The 27507-nt window shown below is 49.2% G+C and overlaps 1 protein-coding gene across 5 annotated transcripts in view; it reads right to left on the bottom strand.

Moving 5' to 3' along the window:
- The window catches only part of ZFHX3 (zinc finger homeobox 3), a 252177-nt gene that overhangs the window by 149863 nt on the left and 74807 nt on the right, over positions 1-27507 (bottom strand). For 4 of the 5 annotated variants that reach the window (XM_060398455.1, XM_042231873.2, XM_042231874.2 and 1 more), the window contains 2 exons: positions 13072-15857; positions 7716-8212 (listed from right to left, as the gene is read on the bottom strand). In XM_060398455.1, the coding sequence (XP_060254438.1) occupies positions 7716-8212; positions 13072-15811 (3237 nt within the window). In that variant the 5' untranslated portion in view covers positions 15812-15857. The remainder of the gene's footprint in view (positions 1-7715; positions 8213-13071; positions 15858-27507) is intronic. The other variant, XM_060398456.1, reaches the window with a different exon arrangement.

Genomic DNA, 27507 nt, shown 5'->3' with positions numbered 1-27507 from the left:
GGACAGCACATAGATGAAAAGCTCCTGTAGGCTGAAGCATATTATAAGCTGAGTGAAAGATGAATAACAGACCCGCAGAAACTACCGCAATATCCACGGCACAGAAGGAACTGCTGGCCCCGATAAACCAACAGCTTTTGCAAATCAACCAAAAAAAGAGACCAACCCACCAAAATAGATGAAAGAATGAATGAAAACGGGGCAAAGACTGTGAACAGGAAAGTCACTAAGGAAATTCAGACGGACAATAAATGCATGAAAACATCTTCACCCTAACAATTAAAGAGACGCACACTGGGACAAATTCACAAACGGCATGAAAACAGAAAAATAAGACTGTGTTGGTCACCATGTGGGAGTTTGAATATCATCTATTATAGGGAGGGGATAAAATGTTCTTAATAAAACTTGAAATGTTTAATAGTTAAAATACTTAAAACAATGTTTAAAATATTCTTAATAATGTTAATAATATTCTGACAGGGTCTTCTTTCTGAAGGGCCATTAGGGAGGACTCTATCTATGGGCACAGCACCCTAAAACCAGCGGGCCTTCTTCTTGGAACAGCTCGAGTGTGGAGAGACTTCCCTACCATAAGCTCAAAACTGCAGGTATCATGAATGCACATCAGCAAGGGCCTGGTCAGTGAGTGGAAAACTACACAGCCATTAAAAAGAGTGAACGAGATCGATATGCTATGACCGGAAATGATTTTCAGGATATAGGTTACATGAAAAAAGCAAACCAAAAGCATAGTGTGTGTCCAGGAGATTTCATAAGGGAATAAAACGTATGTATACACTCAGGTACACTTTCTATCACTATAAGCATAGGGAAAAAAACCCAACAACCCCAAAAGAGATAATTAGATAACCTAATCCGTATCTCAACAGAAGAGCTGGAGAGCAGAAAAAGGACTTCCACTTCAAAGACTGCTGAAAAGTACTTGAAGGTGTGAGGAAGGGCTAAGGTGTGATACGGTATACATGCTACATAATTCCAATTTTCTGAGATGCCTCACCCATCTTGTTAAATCAAAAAGAAAGAAAGAAAAATGTGTTATCCTCTTTGATGGAATTAGGCAAATGATCTGGAGCTTCCCTGGTGGCTCAGACAATAAAGCATCTGCCTGCAATGCGGGTGACCTGGGTTCGATCCCTGGGTCAGGAAGATCCCCTGGAGAAGGAAATGGCAACCCACTCATGTACTCTTGCCTCGAAAATTCCATGGACAGAGGAGCCTTGTAGGCTACAGTCCACGGGGTCACAAAGAGTCGGACACGACTGAGCGACTTCACTTCACTTATATTCTCTTATACATACCTGGATTTCTCAAAATTTCTACAATGAACACACATTACTCATACTAATAATTTTTACCATAAAAAAATAAGGAATCCACATTTTATTATTCATTTACACTTGAGGTAAACTCAGAATGCTAGTCTTGTAACAAATAAGAATAATATTCTGAAGGAGTCTCCTCAGTTCTTTACCATCCACAAAAAGGATTCAGGAAGGGTGAGAGAAAATAAAAATATTAAAAGTACTTGGAGGGAAAAAAAGAGGGACTGTTATGGAAAATGATTACGAAACTGGTCTTTCAACAGGTGGAATATTTAGTTGTTTATTTGGACCATGCCGTGCAGCATGTGGAACCTTAGTTCCCTCACCAAGGATCAAACCCATGCCCCCTGGCATTGGGAGCACTGAGTCTTAACCACTGGACTGCCAGGGACTCCCAAGGTGGCATATTTACTACTGGACAGATTAAAAACAGGCACACCTAGTAAGACTTCGATTCCATTATTTGGTATCTAAAGTGTGGAGCCAAAAGGTGAACAGGGATCCAACCTTCCTGGCGTGAAAGTCTGTGCAGCCCAGTAACCAGAGGGCAAAGCCTGGCTTAGAGCCAATCAGCTGAGGGAATGTGTTGAATCACATGGTACACTGGAGGGATTCGCAGAGGCAGGATGGTTATGGAGGGAGGGCAAGGCTGCAGTGTGGTGTCGACCTTCCACACAGCACCCACCAGCCATCTGCTGGCCAGGCACTCCTATATCACGTGTTGGCCACAGTTCCTACTGCGCTGAAGGGTTCAATCTGTCCCAGTATGAGCCCTGCCTCTAAGAAAAAGATTCCATCTTTCCACCTTCCCAGAGCCCCCTGAAGTTAGCTGGTGACCAGAACCACTGCCAGGGCTCACCCAGCTCTCCAGGGGTGACCAGCGGACCCATGTGCACAGTCTCCCAGTCCGGCCCCAGGAGCCTCAACTCCGCGAGCCCAGCCATCAAGCGAGGGAAATGAACTTCAGACCCCCAGCTGCGCTGGGAGATGGAAGGCATGAGGGCGAAATGTGCTAAGATTTACCCAAACATCTGGCTTTTCACACCTTCTAAATCAGCCACAGGAAAACACTCCCCGCCTTTCATTTTTGGTTGAAGGCACCAAAGCATAGAGAGAAGAAGGCAGAGGTATGCACTTAAAATAAATAAATAAATAAACAGTCGCCCTAATGAGAAAACAAGGTTTAAGGAAACTGGTTCCAGAGTGACGATGTAAACCAGATGACACCTGTAACAGGGCTTCAGACGCGAAGCCACATCAGGGCGGCAAGGAGGAGGAGTGAGGCGGGAGGGGCAGCTTTTTGCTTTCCAAGCAGGACAAAGGCTGCCAGTCACCATGTGCGGGCACGAAGTGTGCAGCTGCGTGCCTAAGACCCCCTATGCTGTGCACCCATAAAAGGGCATGAAGAATGCAACCTTCAGCCCAAATCTCTTTGTCTAACTTGTACATCTGATCTGTCCATCCATCCTTTGGTGAACTTACTGCCCTGCTGGGAGAGTGAACCCTGAGTTTCTTACACGTCAGGGAAATAACTGGGAAGACAGATTCCAAAGTAATGCAGAGTCTGGCAGAGGGTTTCTTCCTTCCTTCTACCTCAAATAATCCGAACAGCATCGAAGTCCACTACGTAGAGAATCTAGGTACCTATCTTTCAGTCAATTGGTTCCATACTCTACTTCTTTGTTTGGGCCAAAGAGACTTTGTGTCTCCCCTCGGTTTGCCTGGGGGACCCTACACAACCCACATGGGGTCCAGACTCAACTCTGAGGGAAGACAAGCTTCTTTGTGTACAACTTAAGATTAATATGAAAACTTGGGGCTGGGCCCAATCAAAGGGAAGTCAGCTGGGAACTGTTGGAGTAACAGATTCTGGTGGGGGTCTTAATCTATCTGCTCAAGTTGATGGATTTCCATCCCAATGACTCTCAGGTGAAGAAAAACATCAAAGTGAAAGCCAGACTCTGATAGTTGGCAGGTGTGCACTGATCTCCAGCTGCCCTTTCGGCACCTTCCTCCCCCGAGCAGAAAACACTTCAGTGTTCAGAGAGCTCGCCAGGGACAGCAGGGAAGTCCAGATAAATACAGAAGGGCTCATGTGAGCCCTGAACCCACTCCCTGGCTCATGATCTGCCTAGCACAGAGGAGAGTGGAGGGCAGCCGTTATCAGTACCTGCTGCACACCCCCCACCACTATTTAAGACAAGCTGCACCCCCCACAACCCTGCATTGCTGTCGGGGGAAGGAATTGGAGACTGGGGCCCAGGAGCAGGTCCTCCAGGAGAAAAGTGAAAACACTTATGTGGGACAGCAGTCAGGTACAGAATTCCCCTTCCAGACCTCAAGCCCTCATGAGAGACAAGCATCTTACCCACAACACGCTTCCATTCTGGCTCTGATGAATCGCTATAGACAAAAACAAAACAAAACAAAAAAAAAAAAACAAGAGTTCGGCTTCTAAGCCTGACTGGGGTCCCTGGTCTTCCCGCTGCATCGCAGCATCGCTCAATCACAGTGCCCGTGATGGCAGCCGTGAGGGTATGGACGTACGACCACTGGGGACTGGACCAGGGCCACCACGACAGTAAGTCCGCTACGCACGAACCTTCAAGTCGTGAACTTTCAAAGATGTGAACGTGCATCCCACCAAGGCCAGGCATGAGGGAAACTGCAGCCGGCCCTCCGTCGCCTATTGCTGATGATCCTTCAGCTCTACTGTCTCCCGCCTCCTCTCCCCGCCTCCATCAGTAACTCTTTCTGCCTGTTCACTCGACGCCCACCCCTGTGTGCCAGATGGTGCACTGTAATAGTAAATCGTTACAGCTTATAGTATAGAATACTGTACTGTAGGATTAAAAATGTTTTATTGTGTTTTTTAAAAAACGTATTATTAATGTTTGTGTGTAAAGTATTATAAACCTATTACAGTACAGTACTATATCACCAGTTGTGTTAGCTGGGTACCTAGGCTAACCTGGTTGGACTCACACACACCCTCTCAGAGTGGAACTTGTTCATATGTAGGAGGACTTAATGTATTTAAAGACTTGAGGAATTCAATCACAAGCATTTCAGAAAATTAACCTGGGAGCCAAGCAAAAAAGGAAACAGCTTCCATCTGATGCCAGGGGCTCTCCACCTGAACTCTACTTTCTTTCACTTCCAGGAGGCAGGAAGAAGTCGATGAACATTAATCTTGATTTAAAAACCACTCTCACACAATAATCCAAACTAACCAGACAATCCCAGGCAAGAGAGATAGAATCACCCGTTTCCCCATTTTGCTGATCAGCCCAACCCTCTCCTGTGTCCGGATAAGAAATTATCTCATGCTTTCACACGGCTCACTCCTAATCCAGCAACATACGCGCCGGGACTCATGACACCAAGAGGGAGAGACTCTGGACCTGTCTGAGACCCAGGGACAGACCGGAAAGCCACACTTCTGCTGGTGCCCCTGAGACTGCTGGTCTGTCTCCTCAAGCAGGGAAAAGGAAGAGGAGAGGGTGGGAAGAGAGGGTGGGAGACCCGCGAGGAAGTCGAAGCCATCACGGCCACTTGAGCAGATGCAGCAGAAGGCAAGTGTGGGCATCTCCTTGACCGATCCATGAGCAATCTGCCAGGGAACCAAGATGGGGTGAGGCAGGGGGCGGGGCAGGGGCGAGGGTGGGCCATGGGGAACGGGGCAGTGAGGAGGGCCGTGTGTGAGAAGCTGGGGGCCCTCCCCGGGTCAGCAGCATCTGGAGCTGTTTCTCTAGCAGACAGTAAAGAACTCGATTATACCCAGTTAACTGTGCTCTAAACTGATTATGCATGTGCTGGGCTAATGGATTACATTAGCAAGAGGAAAAATAACATGCAATCAATCTCCATTTACCACAGGCCACACCAGGGCCTACAGAAAAGCTGACTCTCGAACCACCTCCGATCCCCACCCGAAATCCCAGGTCTGACAACAAGACCCTGTGCTACAGACCCCCTCAGTGGCGAGAGAAGTTTATCTCAGTCACATCGCGGGGCAGAAAGGCCTTGAGGCGGGCACTGAAATGGTAAGGTTCTGGGTCACATCTGGGAGTGGGTAGGAGAGCTCCCCGCCCCCCATGGCAGAGTCACGGGGACATTTGTTACCCAAGCTAATGAGACCAGACTAACGACCTTCGGCTCCTGACCCAGGGAACTCTGTCCTGAATGTGGGTGGAGATCACCCCTGGCGGGTGCCAGCCATCCACACTGCCTGGGCACCTCTCCCCCGCGCGCTGGTCCCCGCATCCCACCCTGCATTCCCACATCTTCACTTCCGCAACGCTGCCTTTTCTGAGCAGGAGACTCCTCCATCTTTACTAAGGAAAAGAGATGAGAGAACTACGGCAGGGGAGGATGACCGCTCGGGGCTAGCTGAGCAAAGCACAAAGGGTGACGCTCCAGTCGCTTCCCTCACATCCGCCCTGAACACCACCTCTACCCGATTCTCAAGGTGTGCCCAGAGGACAAGGAGTGGGGACCAGCAAGGGATGCAGTCAGCGAATCCCCCAAGTTCCAGGCCCTTTGGAAGGAAGCAAACCCAAGGCTGCTCTTACTGGAGGCTGCAATGTGGACAGTTAATGACCACCCCACACATTCTATAACCTAAAAGGCAATGTTTCTCCTCGGATGGAAGAGGCCAGCTTCATGCCCCCTCTAAAGGACCGCATTCAAAGCTGCATATGACCTTCCAGGGCCGCACTGAGTCCTTTGTACTAATTTTCGCTCAGTTGGGTCATTTAGAAACTCTTTTTTTCTTTTCCCATGGGTATCTCCATCAGGTTTTCACGACCACACCGGCACCACCCTGTGGCCAGTGAGAACCTCCGATCTAAACTGATGGCCAGGAGCCTCTCTTTCCAAGGGTGGCACCCAGGGAAGCCAACCAGTGAGGGTCCAGCTCACGGAGAACAGGGCGGGCTTGGCTGTCTGGTGTCTAGACCCTCCCCTCCACACCGCTTGAGCCCATTCATGCCTGAGTCAGCAGTCAATTCCAGAACATTCTATCCCCACCACTTTGCGCCTGCTTTCTCCTCCTTTCCCGAAAATGGTTCTTCACCCATCCATCCAGGCCTCTAGACAAGCTGAGAATGAGCAACTGTAAAATGAATCGCACTTTTCAGTCTCAGCAGAGGCTGATGTGGGGACAGGATCAGCATCTTCCTTATTTGGAGTCTCCGTTTAAAATCACTATAAGCAGAGAGGGGATTCAGGGAGCTCAGGGTAAGGGGACAACCTGGCCCACAGATGTGGGAATCCATGTGAATGAAAGTGGGGAGGCTGATAACAAGAGGGAGGGAAACGGAGAGATAGGGAGAGGACGTGGAAGGGACGTGGAGGGAGGCTGGGCAGATTTATGGCGATTTGTACCTGATTGTTCATACTAAAGCCATTATGGGATGATTAGAGAAAAAGGTGAGGCTTTAAGTCCAGTGAAAATCAATAGAAACGTCTGGAGCAATTCTGCCGTGCAAGTGGAAGGACTATTACAGTATCCGAGCACCTCCTCCTCGTTACCGCCTATGGACTGAGGGGAAGAAGGAAGGGGGCAGGGAGGGGTGAGAAAGGAGGGCTGGGGTGAGGAAGGAGAGATTTGAAGGAATGAGAGGTGGAGAGGACGTAGGAGGAGGAGGAAGGCAGAAGCCCAGCAAAAAAAAAAAAAAAAATGAAAATACGAGGAAGAGAACAGAGGCACAGAACACGGCAAACGGGAAAAAAGAAAAAAGGGGCCCCTCATTTGACTGTGTTTTTCCCCATAGCACTCACCACCTTCTAGCCTACCATATAATTTATTTACTGTGTCTATCACCCATCCCCCAAAAGAATGGACACTCTGGGAGGGCAGGGACTTTTTGTCTGCCTTGTGCATGGATGTAGGCTCAGAACAGGGCCTGGGTTATGGGAGGGGTTCAACATGTATCTCTTGAATGAATGAATGGATGAATGAACAAATAAACAAAGCACCCCAGGGGGCATTCAGGGCGCAGAGGCTAAAAATGGGGGAATAACCAGATGGAAAAGGAGAACAGAAAGCCTGCAGGGAAACACAGGAGCACAAAGGGAAAGGGGGAACTAGGGAAATGGCAATGGTGAGTTAGGAAAGAAGTCAGTTCTAAGGAAGGTAGGTGGAACAATGCATAGTATTGGGCTGCTATAAATACAACCTGGCCCCCAAATGAGGCACCCTGCAGAGAGATCCTTCAGTTCCCAGCTGAAGCCCTCCACCACGTCACCAGCTCCCCTCTCAATGCCAGTCCCTCCAGTTAATGGCACGAAGTGTCCGTCTGCCCCCAGCCTTCTGGTCACCCGGGGGATCTGCTCCGCTCCTTCCAGAGACAGTCCGGGGCTTACCTTGTACAGCTTTAGGCTGGCCTCGTGCCTGGAGTTGACCGTGTGCAGCCGCAGCTTCTCCAAGCTGTTGGTGTAGTAGTCACAGGCGTTGCACTTGAGGTGCACTGGGTTGCCGATGGCCACGCACTTGAGCCGCCACTCGTTGGCCTTGCCACCCTCCTTGATGTGGGCCACCAGCTGGTACTTCTGCACGTGCTTGTCCGTCTTGCAGTGCAGCTGGAAGTTTGCCTTGAGCTGGGTGTTGTAGCGGCAGAGCTTGCACTGGTACGAGTCCCCCATCACTGCCTTCCACTCCTCCTCCGGGAGGCTGCGCTCCACGTTCATGTGCAGCCCCAGCAGGTCCAGGGTGTCCGTGGTGAACTTGTTGCAGACGGCGCACTGGAAGAGCTTGAGCGACGGGTCGTTGGTCTGGATGAAGCTCTCGCCCAGGTTCATCAGCTCCTCCGACACCAGCTGCCCGCCCCCAAGCCGCATGTCTAGGGGGATTTCACCGCCCACTGCGGGGAAAGAGAAGTGAGAGAATCAGAGGCCGGGCTCGCAGTGTTCCTACCTGAGCCCCTGCCCACCCTCCACCATCCCTGACCCAGGTTCCAGCAGAAAAAAAAGATCACATTTCAAGCATCACAAGGTGCTATCCACTGCGAAAATTTACAACGAAAATCAGCTTGATGTGGTCAGATCTCTCTCATGGACATTCTGAAATGTGTGGAAGGTTGTGTTGTTATGTTTGTTTTTTTCTTTTGTAAAAGAATGCCTAGAAGAAGGTAGGAACCATATAATCCCTTGAATGTTTGAATTCAGCTCCTCACTCAGATCCAAGACAGACATAAAAGCATCACTCACTGGACGTAGGAGAATCTGAGGCTTCAGACCCCAAACTGAGTCATAGCTGTGTTCTAAGACCCCCAAGCCTTCACGGTGAATCAAAATTGGGCTGAGCAGCAGCGCTGCCTAGCAGAACTTTTTGTGAAGATGGAAACTCTGGGTATCTGGACTGTCCAACGTGAGTCACTAGTCACGTGGCTATGGGACACCTGACACGTGGCTAGGATAGAGCTGGGGAGCTGCATTTTTTCATTTTTACTTCATTTACAGTTAGGTCAGTGGCTACTGTAGTGGACAGTGAGACTCTAAATCTAAGATTTCCAGAATGATCTCCTTATTCCTCAGCACAGCTGCCTGTCAGAGGCGCTGGCTCTTCCCACATCTCCCCAAGAGTACAATCATTTCCTGTCCATGAGCCCCCACACGGTGTGGAACGTAAGTCTACTCTGGGACCTGTCACGTTCCCCTATGGCCTTATCTCAGCCATTCAATACAGGCGCAGCCTCTTTAGGACAAGGATCCAATCTTCTCCTTGCTGAACCTCTAGAGGGTACCCAGCCCTCCACACAGGGGCCCAAAACTCTGCCATGCCAGCCAGGGTACAGAGCAGCCAAAATGTTACAGGTTTGGCAAGTTGGGTGGAGATGAGCAGTGAAACGCAAAGGTCAGCTCACAGCCCTGGAAAACACAGGGTCTGAGACGGCTCTGCTCCTCCCTCTCCACCCCAGCTCTTTCTCAGTCCATCATGGCCCTGCATAAACCGAGGGCCGGCTCTCACTCACTAGCGCTAAGTTAATACTGTGAGCTCTTATTTCTGTCACGAGAAAGGCTTGGAACGAGCAGCCTTCCCTCCATTACCTAGAAGCCTACAGTCGAGCAGAATGCCGAGTGTCGGCTTCTATTTTTTGCTTCTCTCCTAAACACACACACGCTCGAGCTATGTCTCCCCGTGCCACTCCCCAACGGATATTTAAACCTGACCTTTCACATGTCGCTGGGCTGAAGGGTTTTTGTTTTTGTTTTGATGACTGATTAGAATCCAACTTAGTAGCTAATCAAAGAAAAGATGTTACTATTAAAAAAATTTTTTTTTCTTATTTCTGCTACATGAGGTACTCTCAGTGAGGAGCTCACTCCAGGCTCAACTGAGCAGAGTGGCAGGATTTGAAGCCTGCGGACAGTCTAGCAAGCCACAGAAATCTTTTGCATACACGTGCAGGAAGACTCTAGAAGCTTTCTGCCTGTCTTCTCTCCTGCCATCTCCCCTGGTGAGAGGAGCCATAGCTATGACATTCTTCTTAGGACAAGAGAGAAAAAGAGATGGGGGAAAAAAAGCCTAAAAGCTCCATCCCTTAATAGGGATGCAGGCCAGGCAGCAACCACAAAACACATTCAATGTTCAGTGAAAGCAGAAACTGCCCGGAGGGTAAGACAAGGAGCAAACATATATTTGTTTCTGATGCCGACCACCTGAAGCATCAAATCTTCTTCAGTTTTAAAATTTAACCTCAACACATCAATACCGCACCAAAGAGAAATTCAGCTGTCACTTGCTGGGTGCCTGAGTGAAAGTGAGCAGTCCTCGGAACACACAAATGAATTAAGTCCCTGTTGCCATCCCAAGCTCTAAAAATGAAATGGAAATCCAAGACAGAAGCAGAGAAGCAGGGAAATGGGGGTGATGGACAAGCCAAAACTCCCTCTGAGAACTATACCCTGGAGAACCACACACAGGGCTTGGGCTCCCACACATCCACTGGGCTGGAAGGAACAAATTCAGTCCCCAAGAAGTGGAGGAACCTCATCCAATTCACAGGCAGGTCAGGTGGGGAGAGAGAGCGCACACTGAGAACTTAGCCAGTGCCTACTCTTGAGTCACGCCGGATGGTCGGTCTTGGAGAGGACCCCACAGCCCCCCACATTTAATTTTAAGGCTGGAGACTGACACCCTGGCACAGAGTTCCGCCCTGAGCACATTCTCAGAGAGACACAGGGATTAAAAGACACCTCCTACAATCAAAAGCAGAATCAGAGGAGTTCTTAAACCTGGTACAAATGTCCCATGGCCAGCTGGCTACTTAGGAAACACGTAGGTGCCTTGGCAAGCCACCCATTTCTCCGTGCTGTGCTAGACTATAATGCAGACAGATGTCTGGAAGGATGGTCATCTGGACTCAAGCCTAACATCTCACCTACAGGTTGACGCAAATTCAAGCAGACCAGACCAATGACGCCGAGCTTTTCCTTGACAGAGTCTAGAACGCACACGTCCCCAGGATCAGCAGAGGTTCCGTCAAAGGGAGGAAGAGAGCACTGACTTATGCGAGCAGGGGTGTCGTTCACAACCGCCACTTCCCCCTGCAGAGCCCAGTAATGCCTCACAACGCCCACAGCCTTCTCCCAGTGCGCCTAAGGACCAGTCAGCCGGGCTGCACGCGGAACTGAAAGCTACGCTCTTTCTATTGGCCTATGCTGCCTTCTGCTGAGGTCCCACGACTGAAGTAACGGGTCCGGGTGGACATTCTATCACTCCCACAGGCACACAGGCTTCTGGCGTCAAGTATTTTTGTCACTCTCACCCTCATCTCAACAGCGCTCGTGGCTTCAGGCAGGCACGGGAGGTGTTCAGGGACTCACCTCCCTGATTGCCAAGCAGTGATGCTGGAAATTCAAGGGCCCTCCGTTGACTACCTGGATAAGGTCTTTAGAAGGAAGAACACTATTCTTTTAAGAAATAAAGTCCGGATCTTCTATGTATGTGCAGAACTCAAGGACCCGTTTCATATCTTTCACATCTGCCCTCTGCTCATGATGCACGGTGTCCCGCAGACTCACAGACAGTGGGTGCTAAAAGCAAGCCATTTATCTACCACTCAATTCAAGCCACAGTCAGGATTACTGGTTTTCAAGGTAATTAAAAAGTCTTCACTTTGACCCAGTATGAACCCATACATTTCCTGTGTCTTCGTTTCACTTACATTATATTTGATTTACTCCAAGACCTGCCTCCCCAAGATTCTAAATCTCCAGATGAAGAAAACCCCACCCCCTGCAGGCTTTAGCAGCAAGACAGTCTTTGCGAGTACCGATGCCACTGATAGGTGTGCGACCCCCACGGTCTCTCTTCAGACAAACAGAATGACTGATCCCTGTGCATCCGTGATTGACGAGTGGGTAAAACATCTTCAAACTGCGTGGTTAGAAAGGACCAACCACTCAGTGTTCCAAAATGGAGAACAAGATTAAAATTGCCAGGATTCAAATTTAAATGCATGGCAGGAAAAACAAATTAGATGCCGTGAAATACAACTCATCCGTAGCAATTAACACTGAAAGGCCACACAAATAAAGATGTGCCCACTGGGGAGGTTTAGCCCTCTGTGTGAACCTGAGCCATTCTAAGATAAAGGTGCTTGCTCATGCTCTGTTGCCAAGAACGACTTACTCCCATGTCAGTAAGGGGGTCGTGTGTCATTCAGGACATCACTGCTGGTCTCAAGAGGTTAGCTGGGTCAGGAAACAGAGACCAGGCGTGTGTAGTTGGGGCAGGCAGGGCCCGACCACCACGCTGGTGCTCGAGAAACTGGTTTGTACATTTGCTTGCTATAGAAGCTCTTCCCTAGAAGTGGTCACGGTTCTTTTTACATGAAGAGTTGGGGCTTTTGGCATCCAAATCCTGTCCTCTTGGTCCCATTCTGGCTCAATGAAGCCAACGGGTAAGACAGTTTTCCAACATGAAGCCATGTACTCCATGGCAACAAAGGCTCCGTTAACCAGGATCTGACACTAGACTCAGGCTTTCTTTACTGTGCAGTTTTAGAACTTACGTGTTACTCGTCTATCACATCTCTCCTCACGGTGTCCCCCTGGTCACCCGATTCCCAACTGTACTAATCACTGGCAACTCACACAAGGTAATAAAAAGAACCCGCCTCTTTAAAGCATCAAGATCCCAGTAACAACACTGGAGAACTTTGGGAGACTTATCTGGGTGGCTCCTGGTCTGCTCACAACCAGACCTGGCCTATTTAAATAGGTTACACCACAGTTCTCAGATCCTCTTTCAGACGTGACTGTCCCTACTGAAAACTACAGCAACACTTTCCTGTACATCTCAATAACTGTTTGACGAAACCCGAAAGTAGAGGGGAATTGTGGCGATTTTTCAAATCAAGAAAGGGGGAGATAAAGGGGGGAGATGAGAACAGGAAGGAAAGCTGACCCAGAGCCAAATACCAGAGGAAACACTCAAAACTTCACGACACTTCGGTGGAGCCGGAGGGCACCTGTGTCTCATGTTGAACCCAAACCACTGTCCACGGGCTCCACACAAGAGTTCAGGGGATTCTAGAGAACCAAAAAAAGATGTGATGACTGGATGCTCCAGCAGAGCGCAGAACAACTCTCAAGACAGCAAAGGTTCACGAAATCCATGGGACTCGAGAGAGTCAGCGGGGACCTTGGCCCGCGCACACGTCCTCCCCGGTCTCACTCCCATCGCTCAGGACAGACACACACGGGGCAGCCTCACCTAGAGCAGGCGTCATGGCGGCCACGGGCCCGGCGGGGTCCAGCTGGAAGCCGCTCATCACGAACGGGGCGTCCGGGGCCGTGCTGTCCACCTTCAGGCTGGGCAGGCTGGCGCTCTGGGCCAGGTAGTACTGGTAGAGCTCGGCCTCGGCGGGGGCGGGCAGGCCGCCCAGGCCCAGGTGGCGGCCGTGCTGGACCTGCGTCATGCTCTGCTGCAGCAGCATCATGTTATGCATGTGCTTCTCGCTCGTCATGTGGATGCGCAGGTTCCGGGCCACGTTGGTCTCGTAGTCGCACACCTCACACCGCCAGGTGGGCTTGGTTTTTGGTTTGGTGGGCGAGGGGGCCCCGCAGGAGCTGCCCATGTTGGCCGCGGCAGCGGCCGCTGCAGCTGCGGCCGCCGCCGCCCCAGCCGTGTGGCTGAACACCTGCTCCCCCCCGCCGTTCTGTAGGTTCTGCATGTTGTTGAGATGCTTGTCGGACTGCATATGGATACTGAGGTTGCCTTTGGTCGTTGTGGAGTAGTTACACACCTCGCAGCGGAAAGGCTTGTAACCGCACGTGTAGCTCTCGCCTCGTGCCAGCCGGGGGTGGGGCTGCCCGCTCTTGCAGTAGACGCAGGAGCCCCCCGGCTCCGGGTGCTTCTCCTTCATGTGCGCCTCCAGCGTCTGCTGGTACTTGTAGTGCCAGTTGCACTTGGGGCACTTGAGTGTCTTGCACGAGTTGCGAGAATGCATCATGGTCATGTGGCCGCCCAGCGAGCGGGAGGAGCCCAGGACCGTGTCGCATTTGGGGCACTCCACGCCGCTCCCCGAGGGGCACTCCCCCACCCCGAGCTCGCAGAGGGAGCCAGCGTGCTGGTGATGGGGGACGAAGCCCCCCTCGTCCCCCTCTGTGCTTTCATTTGGTTCTGGTGCTGTGGCATTGTCTTTATTGGCACTTTCATCAGCAAAGTCCAGCCTCCTGCCGCCCTCTGCCACGTTGGCCCTGACGCCCTCACTGTTAAAGCTTAAACGATTCCTCCTGTTCGCACCATCAAAGACAACAAAGGAAGAAGCGGAATTAGAACTAGTAGAAGCTGCGCCCCTCGACAGGGTCTGGAGCACATTAGGCATTAAGGGGGAGTTAGAAATGCTTTGGTTTGAGAGAGCAAGGTCCTTTTTGCTGCTACTACCTGCCGAGGCCCCAGACTCCTCGGGGGGCCTGTCCTCCAGCTCGTCATCCAGCTCGCTTGGAAAGAGTCCTTTGCAGCCCTCCTCCTCCTCTTCTTCCTCCTCATCTTCCTCCTCCTCTTCCTCTTCCTCCACCTCCTCTTCCTCTTCCTCCTCCTCTGCCTCCTCCTCCACGGGCTCTGCCTTCTCCGAGAAACAGTCTGGATCACCCACTTCTTGCTTCTCTCCTTCTGCTGCCCCAGAGTCCTTGCCCTCTGAGGATTTGGTAGGACTGGAGGCCAGAGGCCCCAGGGGGACTGAGGTAATGGGGGTCTTCAGGACGGAGCTGGTGAGCCCGCCAAGGTTCAGGAGGGTGCTGGGGGTCAGGAGACCCGCCTGGGGCTGCTCGGGGCCAGCGGTGGGGCCAGCGGGGAGAGCCTCCTCCCCTTCCATTCGAATGCCACTGAATTTCCCATAAAAACTGTGTCCAGGGCCTATGAGGTTAGCGGTGGAAACTAAAGGGAGTTGAAAGTTTTTGTTTTTTGGTTCCAGAAAACTTACAAGGGGTTCCTTGTCTTTGCCGATCCCTTGGATGATGGCGGAGATGTTCTTATTGCTAAGAATCTTCCGCTCCTCTTCACTCAGGGTCATTCGGTGGTCGTGCACCGCGTGGGTCACAAAGGAACGGACGTACCCGAAGGAGAGCTTGCACAGGAAACACATCAGGATGGGCTTCCTCTTGCCGTAGAGCACGAAGCCATCGAATTTGGACAGGTCCACGTTGTTGGGAGCATCTTTGGATACGCAGGAGCTTTTGGCAGAGCCGTCGCTGTTTAGGTAATCCTTGTTGCTTTTGTGTCGCACGTCGAATACGCGGAAGCTGTGCAGGACGGGGCTGAGCCCCGCCAGGGCTGAGGTATTCGGGAAAGCCTGGTCTGGGCCCTCAAACCACTTCCCGAAGGATGAGGCTATGTGGAAAGTGTTGATGATCTGGGGGTAGACGGGTGCCGCACAGGAAGGGTCCCCTTGCTTGCCCCCCGAGGTGGCGGCGGCGGAGGGGAGAGAGTTCAGGAAGAGCGACGGGAGGGGCCCGCCGCCGCCCACGCCCCCGCCCTGGGTCAGCTGGCTCAGACTCTCGACGATGTACGCCGAGCCGTCCGGCTGGAACACGATCTCCCCGGCCAGGTTCTCCACGTCGCTCTCCTCGTCCCCCTCCTCGCTGCTGTCGCTGCCGCTCTCCTCCCGCGGGGGCGGCGGCGGCGGCGGCGGGGGGCGGGCGCCGGGGCAGTGGTGCTCCATGTAGGTCTGCAGGCTGGCGAAGGAGGCCGAGCACTCGTTGCAGCTGACCTCCTTGCCGGGGGCGGCGGCGGGCTCGGCTGCTGGCCCGGCCGGGGCGGTGCTCTCCGCGAGGCGCTCATTGAAGGGGGCCCTCAGGCCGTCCAGGGGCCCGTGGCTCTCGCTTGTGGGCTGCTCCATGCTACTGGGTTTGTCGGGGAGGTGGGTGCTGTTGAGTTCAGTCCATTGCTGGTGCTGAGGGATACCGCACCCATTGTCCTTCCCCGAGACGACGGGCGAGTCACAGCCTTCCATGGTAAGGCCTGCGTGGAGCTTTCATTGCACCCAGTACGGATCGGACCTGAAGGGCGGAGGCAAGGGGGAGAGGAGGGAGAGAAGGGGGAAGAGAGAGAGAAAGGAAAGAGGTTAGGAGGGCCGAGGCTAAGGTCCTGCACAGAGCACTCTGCCCTGGCAGGCTTCTGTCTTCCACACCCACAACAGAGACGGCGGGGCAGCAGGGACCCCAGGCCGTCGCCCCACCCCGTCCAGGCATAGCGGGTGGGCGGTGCCCCTGGGTGTCACAGGAAGGGGGGGGGGCTCGGGGAAAGGGGCATCAGGAGAAGCCCTTTCTGTCTTCAGACTGTCAGCTGCTGCACCCCTGGAGACCAGTTTGAATTTGAGATCTTTGCAAGCACAGCGTTAAAGAGTCAGGGCCCCGCGATCAGGCAGGGGTCAGGAGGAGGCTTGTTTTCAACTTGCTGGGACACAGAACGGTGGCCCCACCACATACAGATGGCAACACAAAGCCACCCCTGTTGCCCACACTGTCTGTGGGCCAGGGGAACACCTGGGACAGACAGAAAGACAGGAGAAAGACAACTTTGCAAACCTAGAGAAAGGATGATGAACCTGGGCGGGGACATGCCATTTGATTTAGAAGCGAAGTTGTGCCCTTGCTCTTACTGACCACATTTTTAGTTTGAGAAATTCACAGAGAAGTGTTTGAGGGCTGCAGGGATCAAGGGCAAGTGTGCGGGCCTGGGCAAGCTCTGTGAAGCCCCTCAAAGGCCCCATGGCTGCAGTCACCCTGTCCCAGTCTTGAAAAGACTGTCTCATTTTACAAGTAGTAAAACTGAGGCCCTAGATCTAAAAAATAACTCCAGTGCCACCAGGACACTAAGAAAGGTAGCATTCTCAATTCCCATCTCCTCCCCGCAACCCACAGAACACACTTGCTTGTGACTCAGCTGGCTTCAGACTCAAAATACAGAGGTGCAAAACATGAGCATGATGTTCTAGGAAGATCCACCCAGACTCTCAGTGGGCTGAGTCTGCCGCCAGCAGGGAGGATCTCGCCCTGCCTGGATGGAGCCCTGCCTGGGTGGGTTCTGCTGTCAAGGATCTCACAGCGAGCCGAGATGGCAGCTGGGCTCCGCCAGCCCCAGTTCCACACCTGCCTCTTACTTATTAGTCGTTACCCAAGCAGCTGTCCTTCAGCCCTGGGGCTTTTCCGTTTCCGACTCCAAAGTGCCACTGAGCTCAATCTGCCCTCTGAGACCTCATGTCCCTGGGGAGGGAGACATTAGATCGCTTGCCTCTACTCTGCTCCTGTGGCAACAACATCACAGGAGCGTTTCTTCTGTCTGGCCCCGCTCCTACAGGCAACTCAGCGCCTCGCAAGGTTTTCAAAGTGCTCGCTGTGAATCCCAGGCCACCCTCCCTGCCACGCCTCCTTCCTGGAGAACACTTGGCTGCTTCTCCACCCACCATCTCATTCACACACAGTGGATGAAGGTTTTGGCTGGGTTTGTTCCCCCCAACCCCCGCCTCCATCTTCCCATTCTTTTTTTCATTGCTTGATTCTCAACGGCACAGTGAACCAATAGCTCCCTCTCGGGAAAAGATGGGGAAAGCAGGTTTACCGGAAGTTTCAGGAGAAGCAACTTTTTGGAAGAACATGTCATATTTTGTTTGTTAACACACAAGCACGCAGGTGCACAAACACCAGCTCTTACCTTATAACCTCAAATTCCATTACAACAAAGTTTCATGTGCCTTAGAAAAGAAATATTGATTTTAAACAAACACAACTACACTAAACCAAACCAAACAGCAAATGCGATGAGACATCCTCACAAGGCTCAGTTGGGATACAGGTGAGAATCCAGGGTGGCTCTTCCCTAAGGACGCGTGTGATTGGCTGGATGATATATGATTGACAGCTTGGGCCAAAAAGGTTGGCAGGCCTGAAGAGGCAGGAGGGTTAACAGCCCGATTGTAAAATCAATGTAATAAATGCTTGGTAAGTTACAGGAACATGCGGGAAGGGGAGGCCACGATTGATAAAGGAGAACAGCTTTGATGCTTCACCAGGGACTTGTGTATTGACAGCAAAGCCAATCTCTTCTCCAGCCTGGACTGGGCTGAGAAACCTACAAAGCGTTTACCAATTAATTGGTGGGCTTTTCTTGCTCTGCTCTCTTCTTCCTCCTCCTCCTCCTCCTCCACAAATCATCTGGTTAAGGGACTGGGACTTTTAAAAAGTCACCCAACTTTATTTTCTATTTCTCAGCAAAAGATGTCAAGAAAAGATGACCTTGTGGGCAAAGACAGGTATCTGCGGCAGCAGGTGACACTTGCCCCATTAGGGGGCACACGTAGGGGACCCATCATTCGCAAGGGGGCAACAGCCCACTGAGATGCTGGTGGGAAAGACGGAGCCTGCTCGGGATCCCAAGCACCTGCTCTGGGCTTCCTGTCAGTGCCTGCTGGCCAGGGTAAGCAGGCGGCTCTTGCCACCTTGCTAAGCCAAGTGTGGTTCGAGGCCAAAGAGCCTGTCTTCGCCAGGGAGCCTGTGAAAAATGCAGGCTGTCAGCCCTACCCCAGATGAGAATCTGCATTTTTAATACCATCCCCACGGGCTGTGCATTACTGAAGCTTGAGTGAGACACTCTGCTTTATGACAGATCGCTGCTCCTCTGCACTTGGAGCCTACTATGCTGCCAGGTAACCAGGCAGGGTCAGTCTTGGGCTCACTCACCAGTCCCTGGGAGGTGCAGGGATGGAGGGGCCAGAAGGGGACCAGAGCACAGAGATGCAGGAATCTCTTAACGCTGCCCCACCTTTGAGCCCCAGGATCTCAGGCCCTCTCCCACCCAGCCAGCGGTTCCTTTCGCTCTGTTTATCAGCCAGTCAATAAGAAAAAGGTAGTTCTTACTTAAGGAGGCAGAAGTCAACTCGAGGTCGATCAGCACTCTGTCTGTAAACATGGTTTCCCGTAAAATCAATGATCTTCAGTTATAGAGGGCAGCCTGGGAACCCAGCAGGTCCCCATGCTCTTACAGGCAGCCCCCTACCCCGGCTCTGCACCCCTTCCTCATCCTTCGGTATGGCTGGGGCTGGCTCACACACCATAAACCCTCACCCCTTCTGGCCACCTGCTCCTCTCCAGCCATTTGCACCCTCGAATCCCCTTTAAACACAAGACCACCAGTGTTGGACTCAGCATGGGTTGTTTTTTTTTCTTGGTGGTGGTGGTTTTAAGAATTCAGTTAGATTTCAACAGAGCACATCTCTTCAGTAAGAGAGTGAACGGGAGTGGCCTAGCACTCGCGCACTCTCTCTGCTGAGCGCCTTCCTCTGCCATTTGAGAAGTCCTCTTGTGGAGAAAAGTTCTAACGTTTTCATCAGGAACCCCTCCCCCATTCTTGCTCCTCTCACAGGTTACAGTTTCCTGGAACCTACCTGTAAAACCCCTGCATTTTCCCCAGTCTCAGTCTTTTATTTTTCAAAGACGGTTAAAAAATGGTAAGACTCCACCCTGTTATCCCGGGGGGCCCCCCCATTAACAAAGTCATCCATCTCCCTCTTTCAACTGAGAAGACGTGATGTGACAGCTTTATCACTCTCCCTTAAGGAGACAGGCCAGGACTCCATGCAACAGTTACAGGGAAGCTGGCGAAGTTACAGGGGCTGCAGCTATGAGGGAGGGGAGGGGGCTCTGCTGTTGCTCCAGCTCCTGGAGAATTAAACACCAACAGTCGCACTGTGTAATTTTAAATTGTTAATTAGCACAGGGTTAATTAGGCGGTCCTTTCACAAGAGGCTGTCTGGCAGAAAACCAAGAAAAGAAACAAAGGGGGGAAGAAAAGAAAAACAGAGAGAGAGTAGAGATGGGAGAAACTGTTGCCTCCGTGAGTAACCCATGCAGCCTCACCAGAGAGAAGTGAATGGGTGGGCTCCTGGGGGTGCCCTGCTCTGCTGGAGGGGAACTTCAGTGAGCACCACCCTCCTGAAGGCGATTTGGCAGTGGGTGTCAAAAACCTCAAAAACGCACGTGCCCTTTGACTCAGCAATTACCTCGTTCCAGGAAACAATCCAAGATACTCACAGAGATAGAAGATTATTCATCACAATGTTTGTAACAGGAAAAAAAAAAAAAAAGATGGCAATAATCTGGAGAAGCAAGGTATTTTCTAAATTACAGCACACAGCATTCCATAGGATGTTATAAAATATCACTTTTAAAAGAAACTATGTGCAGGAGTGGGTGGGAAATGATCACACAGGATGCTGAGTGAACAAAGCCTATATAGGTTCTGCATGTGGAAATCCGTGAGATTTCTGTCAATTTTACAGAGGTAACTGCTAGGGGATGAGGTTATAGGCAACTTCATGTCCCACTCTGCGCCTTTTTTCCCCAAAGCTTTTTCAAAATGAAAACCATCTGAAGGGAAGCCATCACTTCTTGAGTGTGGCATCATGGTAAGGCCTGTGGGTCTAACACCACCTGGATGCTTATAACATTCCATAAGATGGGGGCTATTTTTTGCCCCATTTTGAGGCTGGGAAAACTGAGGTTGCTTGACCTAAATGACAAATGACATAATGTTTGTCAAATAACAAATGAAAGCCTAAATGACAAAACCATAATCTGGCTGTAGAGCCTGTGTTCTTAGCCATTCTACTATGTTTTCTTGTCCTTTTTTTTAGCTATTTCTCTCTTTTTTTGCCCCACCATGTGGCATTTGGAATCTTAGTTCCCCATCCAGGGATCTAACCTGTACCCCTTGCATTGGGAGTGCAAAGCTTAACCATTGGACCACCGGTGAAGTCCCATCTTCTCTGTTTTACATTAATGTCTGTTTCTCAAAGAGAACTTCAGCACATCTGACAGTCGCATTCAATCTTTAGGTACCAGGGTCTGTTCCAAGATCATGGGCTATCAGGATGACTGTGTAAAGGAACACTACCAGTTCACAGACACATTTCTCGCTCTTTTTTTTTTTTTTTTAACTTGGGAGAGATAGAGGAGATGAGAGTTCAAAATGCACTCTCTTGGATATCTTCACACAGGAAAGAAGGAATAAGAGGCCCATTATCTTGACTTCTTTGAAGGAAAAAAAAAAAAGGCAGTTCCAGAAACTATAGATCAAAAAATGTATTCATCCATTAGCTCAGCATTTACTGTCCACCTATTACGTGTCAGATGCTCAGAGAATCAACAATAGGAATCAGCTTACATTCTTGTGGGGAAAGACTGCAAACAAATAAATATAATGTTAAATGGCGAAAAAGCACTCAGAAGTAATATAAAACAAGAGAAAAGAGAGGAAGACATGTGTTGTCATTTCGGATAAAGTATATATATATATATATATATAAGATTTAAAAGGATGTGTTACAGACTATATTCTGCAAGTTCCTCACAGTTTTAGAAGAGAGTCGACAGTTGTTGAATAGCATCTCGGGGAGGAAAGGTCCTGAGGACTCAGCAATTAGCTGTAGGTTCAGTAAGAAAATTCACATAAAATAAACTGGAAAATAGCTTCACTTAGACTCAACGATCTGAGAAATACAGTAGAGGGTCCTTTTTGATTTTAATAACGTATCCCAAAGTTTATCATTTCTGTGTATCTAGGGGACCAAATGTCTTTCAGATAATAAAGTCTGCCCACTCTTATAGCTGGAAGATGTTATTACCTAAAGTACCCACTCAAAGGTCAATGTGTCTGGGGACATGCCTTAATGTCCTGCCTTATCCCTGGTTCCCTTCACTTAAATCGATAACTTCAGGGGTGGATGAGACCAAGCACATACATCAGTTGAGGGGTCTAACATGCTAAATGGTGGAATCAAGACTTTTAAAAAAAAATCTCGGTAAGTTGGAACGGGCTGAAACAAACAAGATGAAATTTTGAAAGAAATAGGAAGCCTTGTATTTAAGTTCAAGCAAGCAGTAAAACAGACAGCGAATTAAAGAGACTTGGATTAACAGGAGCTCATGCAAAAAACAAACATACCTGGAGGGGTTCCTTCACTAGAAATTCAGAGGCAGCCTAAAGCTGACACAATGGCCAAAGATGGAGATGTGGCCGCTGGGCTACAGGGGTGCCTCTATCTGTTCCAACTGAGCAGAATCACAGCCCTCTCGTTTTCTCTAACTGCATGAAGAGTGTTATAAGCCATGTGGAGGAATCTGGTAAGAGGTATACTGACTAATGAATGGCTGACCATGATCAGCTCAAGAGCAAAAAAAAAAAAAAAAAAAATCAAGGTTCCCATTGCAGGGCAAGACAACCACCTTCAACCATGCAAAGCCCTGCCTGCCACATACGATGAGGATTAGTTCCACGTCTCCTACTGAGCTTTAGGGTTTAACTAGGAGTAAATGAGGGGCAATTTATTTTAAAAATAGAGTTCAATTCAATATAAACAAAAATCTTTCTCTGGATTAATTAGAGTTCCCAAGTGGAATGCTGACCCTGGTTTCATGCGTGGAGAAGGGCATTTTGCTATGGCCAGGAGGTTCCACATCAGGCCGCCTCTTGGGTCGTTTGAAAGGTGAAGATTCTATTCATTCCTGGTCACCCACTGGGTTATTCAGTCAGCTTTATCAGCTTTAACCTCCTCCTCTGTGATCCCACAATTTTGCATACGGTGACACATTGCAATTCTAGAGTCACCACACTGCTGTGATGATGTGTTGACTTGTCTATTTCTGCCATGAGGCCATGAGCAGTTGGAGAGCAAGATCCATGTCTCCTTCATCTCTGTATCTTTCACATCCACAATGTAACAGGTGCTTAATAAAACCACGGGGAAAATTAACATATTTGGAGAAATGATAACACTTTGAGAGAGGAAAAAAATAAATGATCCCTGGACACATTCCTTCTTTTCCTCTAAACTGAAGAAATGTCTGGTGCGACCCTTCTCCTCTGAATGGAAGCAGGTGTCTTTGGAGAGCCGGCCAATTTGGGGGCTGGGACAGGGAGAGCGCAAGATGAGTGTGGAGCACCTTTCTGAGCCAGGACGTAAGGAAGTGCTCTAGGAATGAATGAAGAGCGTGCCCAAAGGCCCAGGAGCATCTGCAGGGGCCCTCACTGCCCGAGCCTGGCACAATTTCAGCCAGAAAGTTACATGAGAGTAAAGGATTACAACCCAATTTATAAAATTAGAAGCCATGATTCCATACTTTATTTTTTTTTTTAATGTGGCAGAAAGCAGAGTTCTTGCTTAGGGTGGAAATCCCACTAACAAATACAGAGGGAATGATAAAGTTAGAACAATACCATCTGGTAACCATCATCATAGTAGTAACCCATTCAGCAAAGAATCAATGAATACTAAAAGCAGTGGGCGAAAGTTTGAGTAGTTACAGAATATTTACAGTCTCAAAGAATCTCCCCACAAGACACTTATTAATTACAGAAGGAAAAACCAGTGACTTTACACTGGAGAAGCCTGGCAGCACCACCTCCCTTCATCACATGGTCGAAGTGAGGATCACCAGGAATGAGACGAGTAGCCATCCTGTGCCTCCTGAGAGGATGCACTAAGAACATGACATCTCTTCCGTGACATGCCTGCCGAAAATGCAAAACCCAAGTCTAATCACGAGAGAACAGCAGGCAGATCCAAACTGGGGACAGTCTAATGGCCGAGGCTCTTCAGAAACTTCAGTGTCAGGAGGCAGAAAGACACACTGTTTCAGATTAAAGAGTTAGACCAAAGAGACGTGACCAATGAACAAAACACAGAATCTGGACTTTTCCCCAAGTTGGGACAACTTGCAAAATCTGATTAAGGTCTGTAGATTGGGAAATAGTGGTGGATGAATGTTAGTTACTAATTTTGATAACTGCAGTGTGGTTATATTAAAAGAGTATCTTTGTTTTTAAGAAATAGGCACAGGTCCATTTAGAGGTAAAGGGGCATGCTGTCTCCATTTTCAAACTGCTTAGAAAATACATGTGTGACAGCATGTCTCTGTGCAAACATGCATGACGACAAACACACAGATAGAAGGGAGAAAATGCTATTAATAATATGGGAGAAGACAGGGTGAAATATATGTGAGAATTCTCTATTCTATCCTTATAACTTTCTTGTACATCTGAAATTATGTTAAATGAAAAAGAAAAAAAAATTGTCCAGTGTGGGAACTCTATGTGTTGAATCTCCCAAAATACCTATAAACAGCCAACCCAGCCTGATCATCCACCCTTATCTTCATTTGAAATCCATTCCTGGCACAGCTTCATGACAGGAGGGAGGCTTCGACGGGGAGGTGCAGACAGATAGAGAATACTGGTCTTCCCTTTCTTCAGCCAAAAGGTTCCAGATAGAACTCCCTGGTTGGAGACGACAAACGGCCATTCTAATTCAGGCAGGATTTCAAGTAACACATGCTGAAACCTATTTACTGTGGCATCCTGATTCAAGACAGATTTCCCTAACCTGGTGAAGAGCAATTCTAAATATAATGACAAGGATAGCCACCACGGAAAGCAAGAAATCCAGCAACCTACAGAGAGTGGGCATTGCTTGACGTAGACTAAAGCAAATTAGCAAAATACACAATGATGAATAAACTATCCCCACGGTCTAAGAAAAAAAAAGAGAGAGCCAAGGGTAACCTAGGTTTGGAGATAAGTAGAAACCTCATTCAAGGGGCAAAGAAATAATACCCTCAACTGTTTAGCCTGGAATCCACTGAAGAATCATATCCAATTCCATTCTGTGCTTTACACAACAACGGTATTTGTATATTGCTGCTGTGTGTAAGTCAGTAAGTGTTAAACCATAAATAGGCGTGATTCCAACTTCTTGGTAGCGATTTCCCTGTAGCCTTGAGAATCATTCTGTAACTATGGCAAGATCAGGGAACACACACGTGCTGGAACAGGTCTCCTGTGTTGCGGGAGGACCACTGCCCGGAAGGCCCAGAGAATCGTCCAGGCCCTGGGCTTCATGTTTGCTAATACCTGCATCTGTGCTCTTTCCAGCGTGAACATAAATCAGCCTAGAAGTGAAAACTGCTAGCTCAGTCCGTTCTGCAGGGAATCCACAACTACCGCGATATTCTGGCTCTAACAGAGCCACGCAGGGGAGGAGGAGAGAGTCCGAGATCCGCAGCAGAGCCAGGTCTAACAGCCCAGGCTGTCGGTGTCAGGAGAGAGGAGCTGGTATTTACTGGAACAGATTCGTTACTACGCACGCAGACACACCCAAAGTTCAAAAACGACCAAACCATAATACTGTAAGGAAAAGTGAAACCACTCAGTTTTGACTGATTCTGTGTTTTTCTTTTAAAAAAAGGCAGGGCGGGGGGCGGGGGGGGTGGCCAGAATTTGGGGCATTTTAACCAGCTGTATGAATATTTGTATCCAACACTTAGGTACTTCCTTCAGTGTCTACCCTGAGACCTCTCCCCCATATCCTGAGAACAACGGGCCAGTATCGTTTGTCCATCACTGGCCTGAATGGTTCTCTCCTGACCTGAATTTATTCACCATAATGCATGGATCTCCCTCCCAGATGTGAAGGAGCCCCTCCATCCAGCAAATGCAGTCCCTTGAACTTTCCACTTGGATCATCTGCCCCTCCTACCGGCAGGTAAGTACCTCTTCCCCTCCATCCTCGCCCAACCTCCAGTGCTTTCTCTGCAAACTGGATACCTTCCCCACTAAGTGTGAACAACTACTTCAATGTCTTCTGTGCCAGCACCCAAAACTTTTCAACTCCAATTTCCTAAAAATCCATCTTGAAAGATCCCATTTCTGATCTCTCCGTTTCTCCTATTGGGCTGTGGAGCAAAAGTTAGGAAATGATGCAAAATGTACCATCTGGACCGTTGAGAGTTTCAATCTGGCATTTCATGATGTTAAGACTTATTTTAAATAATGTCTTCTGACTAAAGCAGTATGAACACACTATTTTTAAAAACTCGGGGTATCTGTAGAAAAACTCAATATCTGAAATAAAAACCACAGACAATATTACTGGCCAGAGAGCCACTGGGAGGTACGAAGTTCTGAGGTTTTTTCCTTCTTCATGTTTATAGTTACAGATCTTTACCAACCTCAGATCACACTGCTCCTTAAGTGGACTGCCCCTTTAACTTAATTTAGGCATTGAAGTGTTCCCAGGACATGAAATATTCTTCATAGGTTAGAATTAATGGCTACATTGCATCTTACAGACACAGCATAATTCATAATTACTGGACATTTAAGCAATCCTTAATATTTTGCTGTTTATGCTGCATAGCAATAAACTCTTCACATATTTTTCTGCACATATAGTAACAAAATAATAAAAATAAGCAGTAGCTCAATTACTACCCACTTAGTAGGGCCAGGCACGGTTCTAAGAACTTTTTAAGGAGACATTATTTCCTTCGATTCTTTCAACAGCCCATTTTACAGATGAGGAAATTGAGGCCTAGAGAGTTTAATGTTAATACCTTATACAAGTCACATACTACCAAAGTCAACCTTTGAAACCATAAGCCTTCCTTCCTACTTTAAAACCTAGGCTTTCACCCATAACGTTCCATCTCTATTTCCGTGGGACATATTTCTGGAAGTGTAACTGCTGGCTCAAAAGCTAGGAATATTTCAGGCTGCCTGGCATAGGCCAAGCGGCCCTCTAGGAAAGCCTTTCCAACACATGCTCACTGGCACAAGAGCCTCAATTTTCCTGCACCTTCATCAATAGTGGGTATTATTTTGCTTTAAAAAAAAAAAAAAAAGTCGTCAACTTGGCAGGCAAGAAATGGCATTTCATTCTCACTTCCATTTTTTGCCAGTAAGAGAGAACCCATCTGCAGATACTTACTGGATATCTCTTTTGTAAACTGCCTGTTATTCCTACGGCAGGGGTGTATTGCCCTTTCCACGATGATTACTAAGAGGGCTTCATAGGGTTTTGCTGGCCAGTCCCCCTCCCACTTGCCAGGCGACCACATTCCACTCCCACGTAAGCTTCTGAACAGGAACCTGCCTATTCACATCCTCAGGCACAAGACGCTGCCCTGGCCTTCCCTCAGGGCTCAACTCCTTTCAACAAGTGGACTGCGTCCACGGCCTCACTTTCCCATCACCGATCTTCTAAAGCCAGGTGACTCCACCAGCTCTACGTGCTTACAGAGAGCTAGAGTGCATCGCATTAACAGTTCTCAAGCTTTGCTGTGCAGCAGGCCAACCGTAGACCCAAGTGAAGATACACACAGAGGCCCGTGCACCCCCCACCCCAGAACACAGGTTCAGGCTCTCTGGAGGGGGTGCTAGACACTGTTTCTGCGGGAAGGGGTGTTAGAAGGCCCCACGTCTCCAAGATGCAGCTCCCTCTCCAAGGTCACCAATGCCTTCTCAGGGTAGCCAATGGCTCTTCTCATCTTCTTCCATCTCCCCTGCATTCAGAACTGCTGACTGTCCCCTTGCAATCTTTTCTCTGCCTTGCTTCTCTGACATGGCTTTCTGGCTTTCCTCCTACCTCTCTAACCATATGTGTGTGCACTTTTCCAGTTACTTAATAAAATGCCCTACTATGTTAACCCCCAGCAATCTCTCCTCTCTGTTCTACAGAATTAACCAGCATTGTACTTCACCACCTCCCTTGGTTCTCTGCTCTTATCTGTGTATATCAACTACCTTAACTACTTCTGTGGTTTCAATTACTGAAATTATGAGTTGACTCCCAAAGCAAAAATCTCCGTTCCTGAC

The sequence above is a fragment of the Ovis aries genome, chromosome 14 (genome assembly GCF_016772045.2).
Source record: "Ovis aries strain OAR_USU_Benz2616 breed Rambouillet chromosome 14, ARS-UI_Ramb_v3.0, whole genome shotgun sequence".
Classification (NCBI taxonomy): domain Eukaryota; kingdom Metazoa; phylum Chordata; class Mammalia; order Artiodactyla; family Bovidae; genus Ovis; species Ovis aries.
This window is presented reverse-complemented; position numbering and strand designations above follow the sequence as displayed.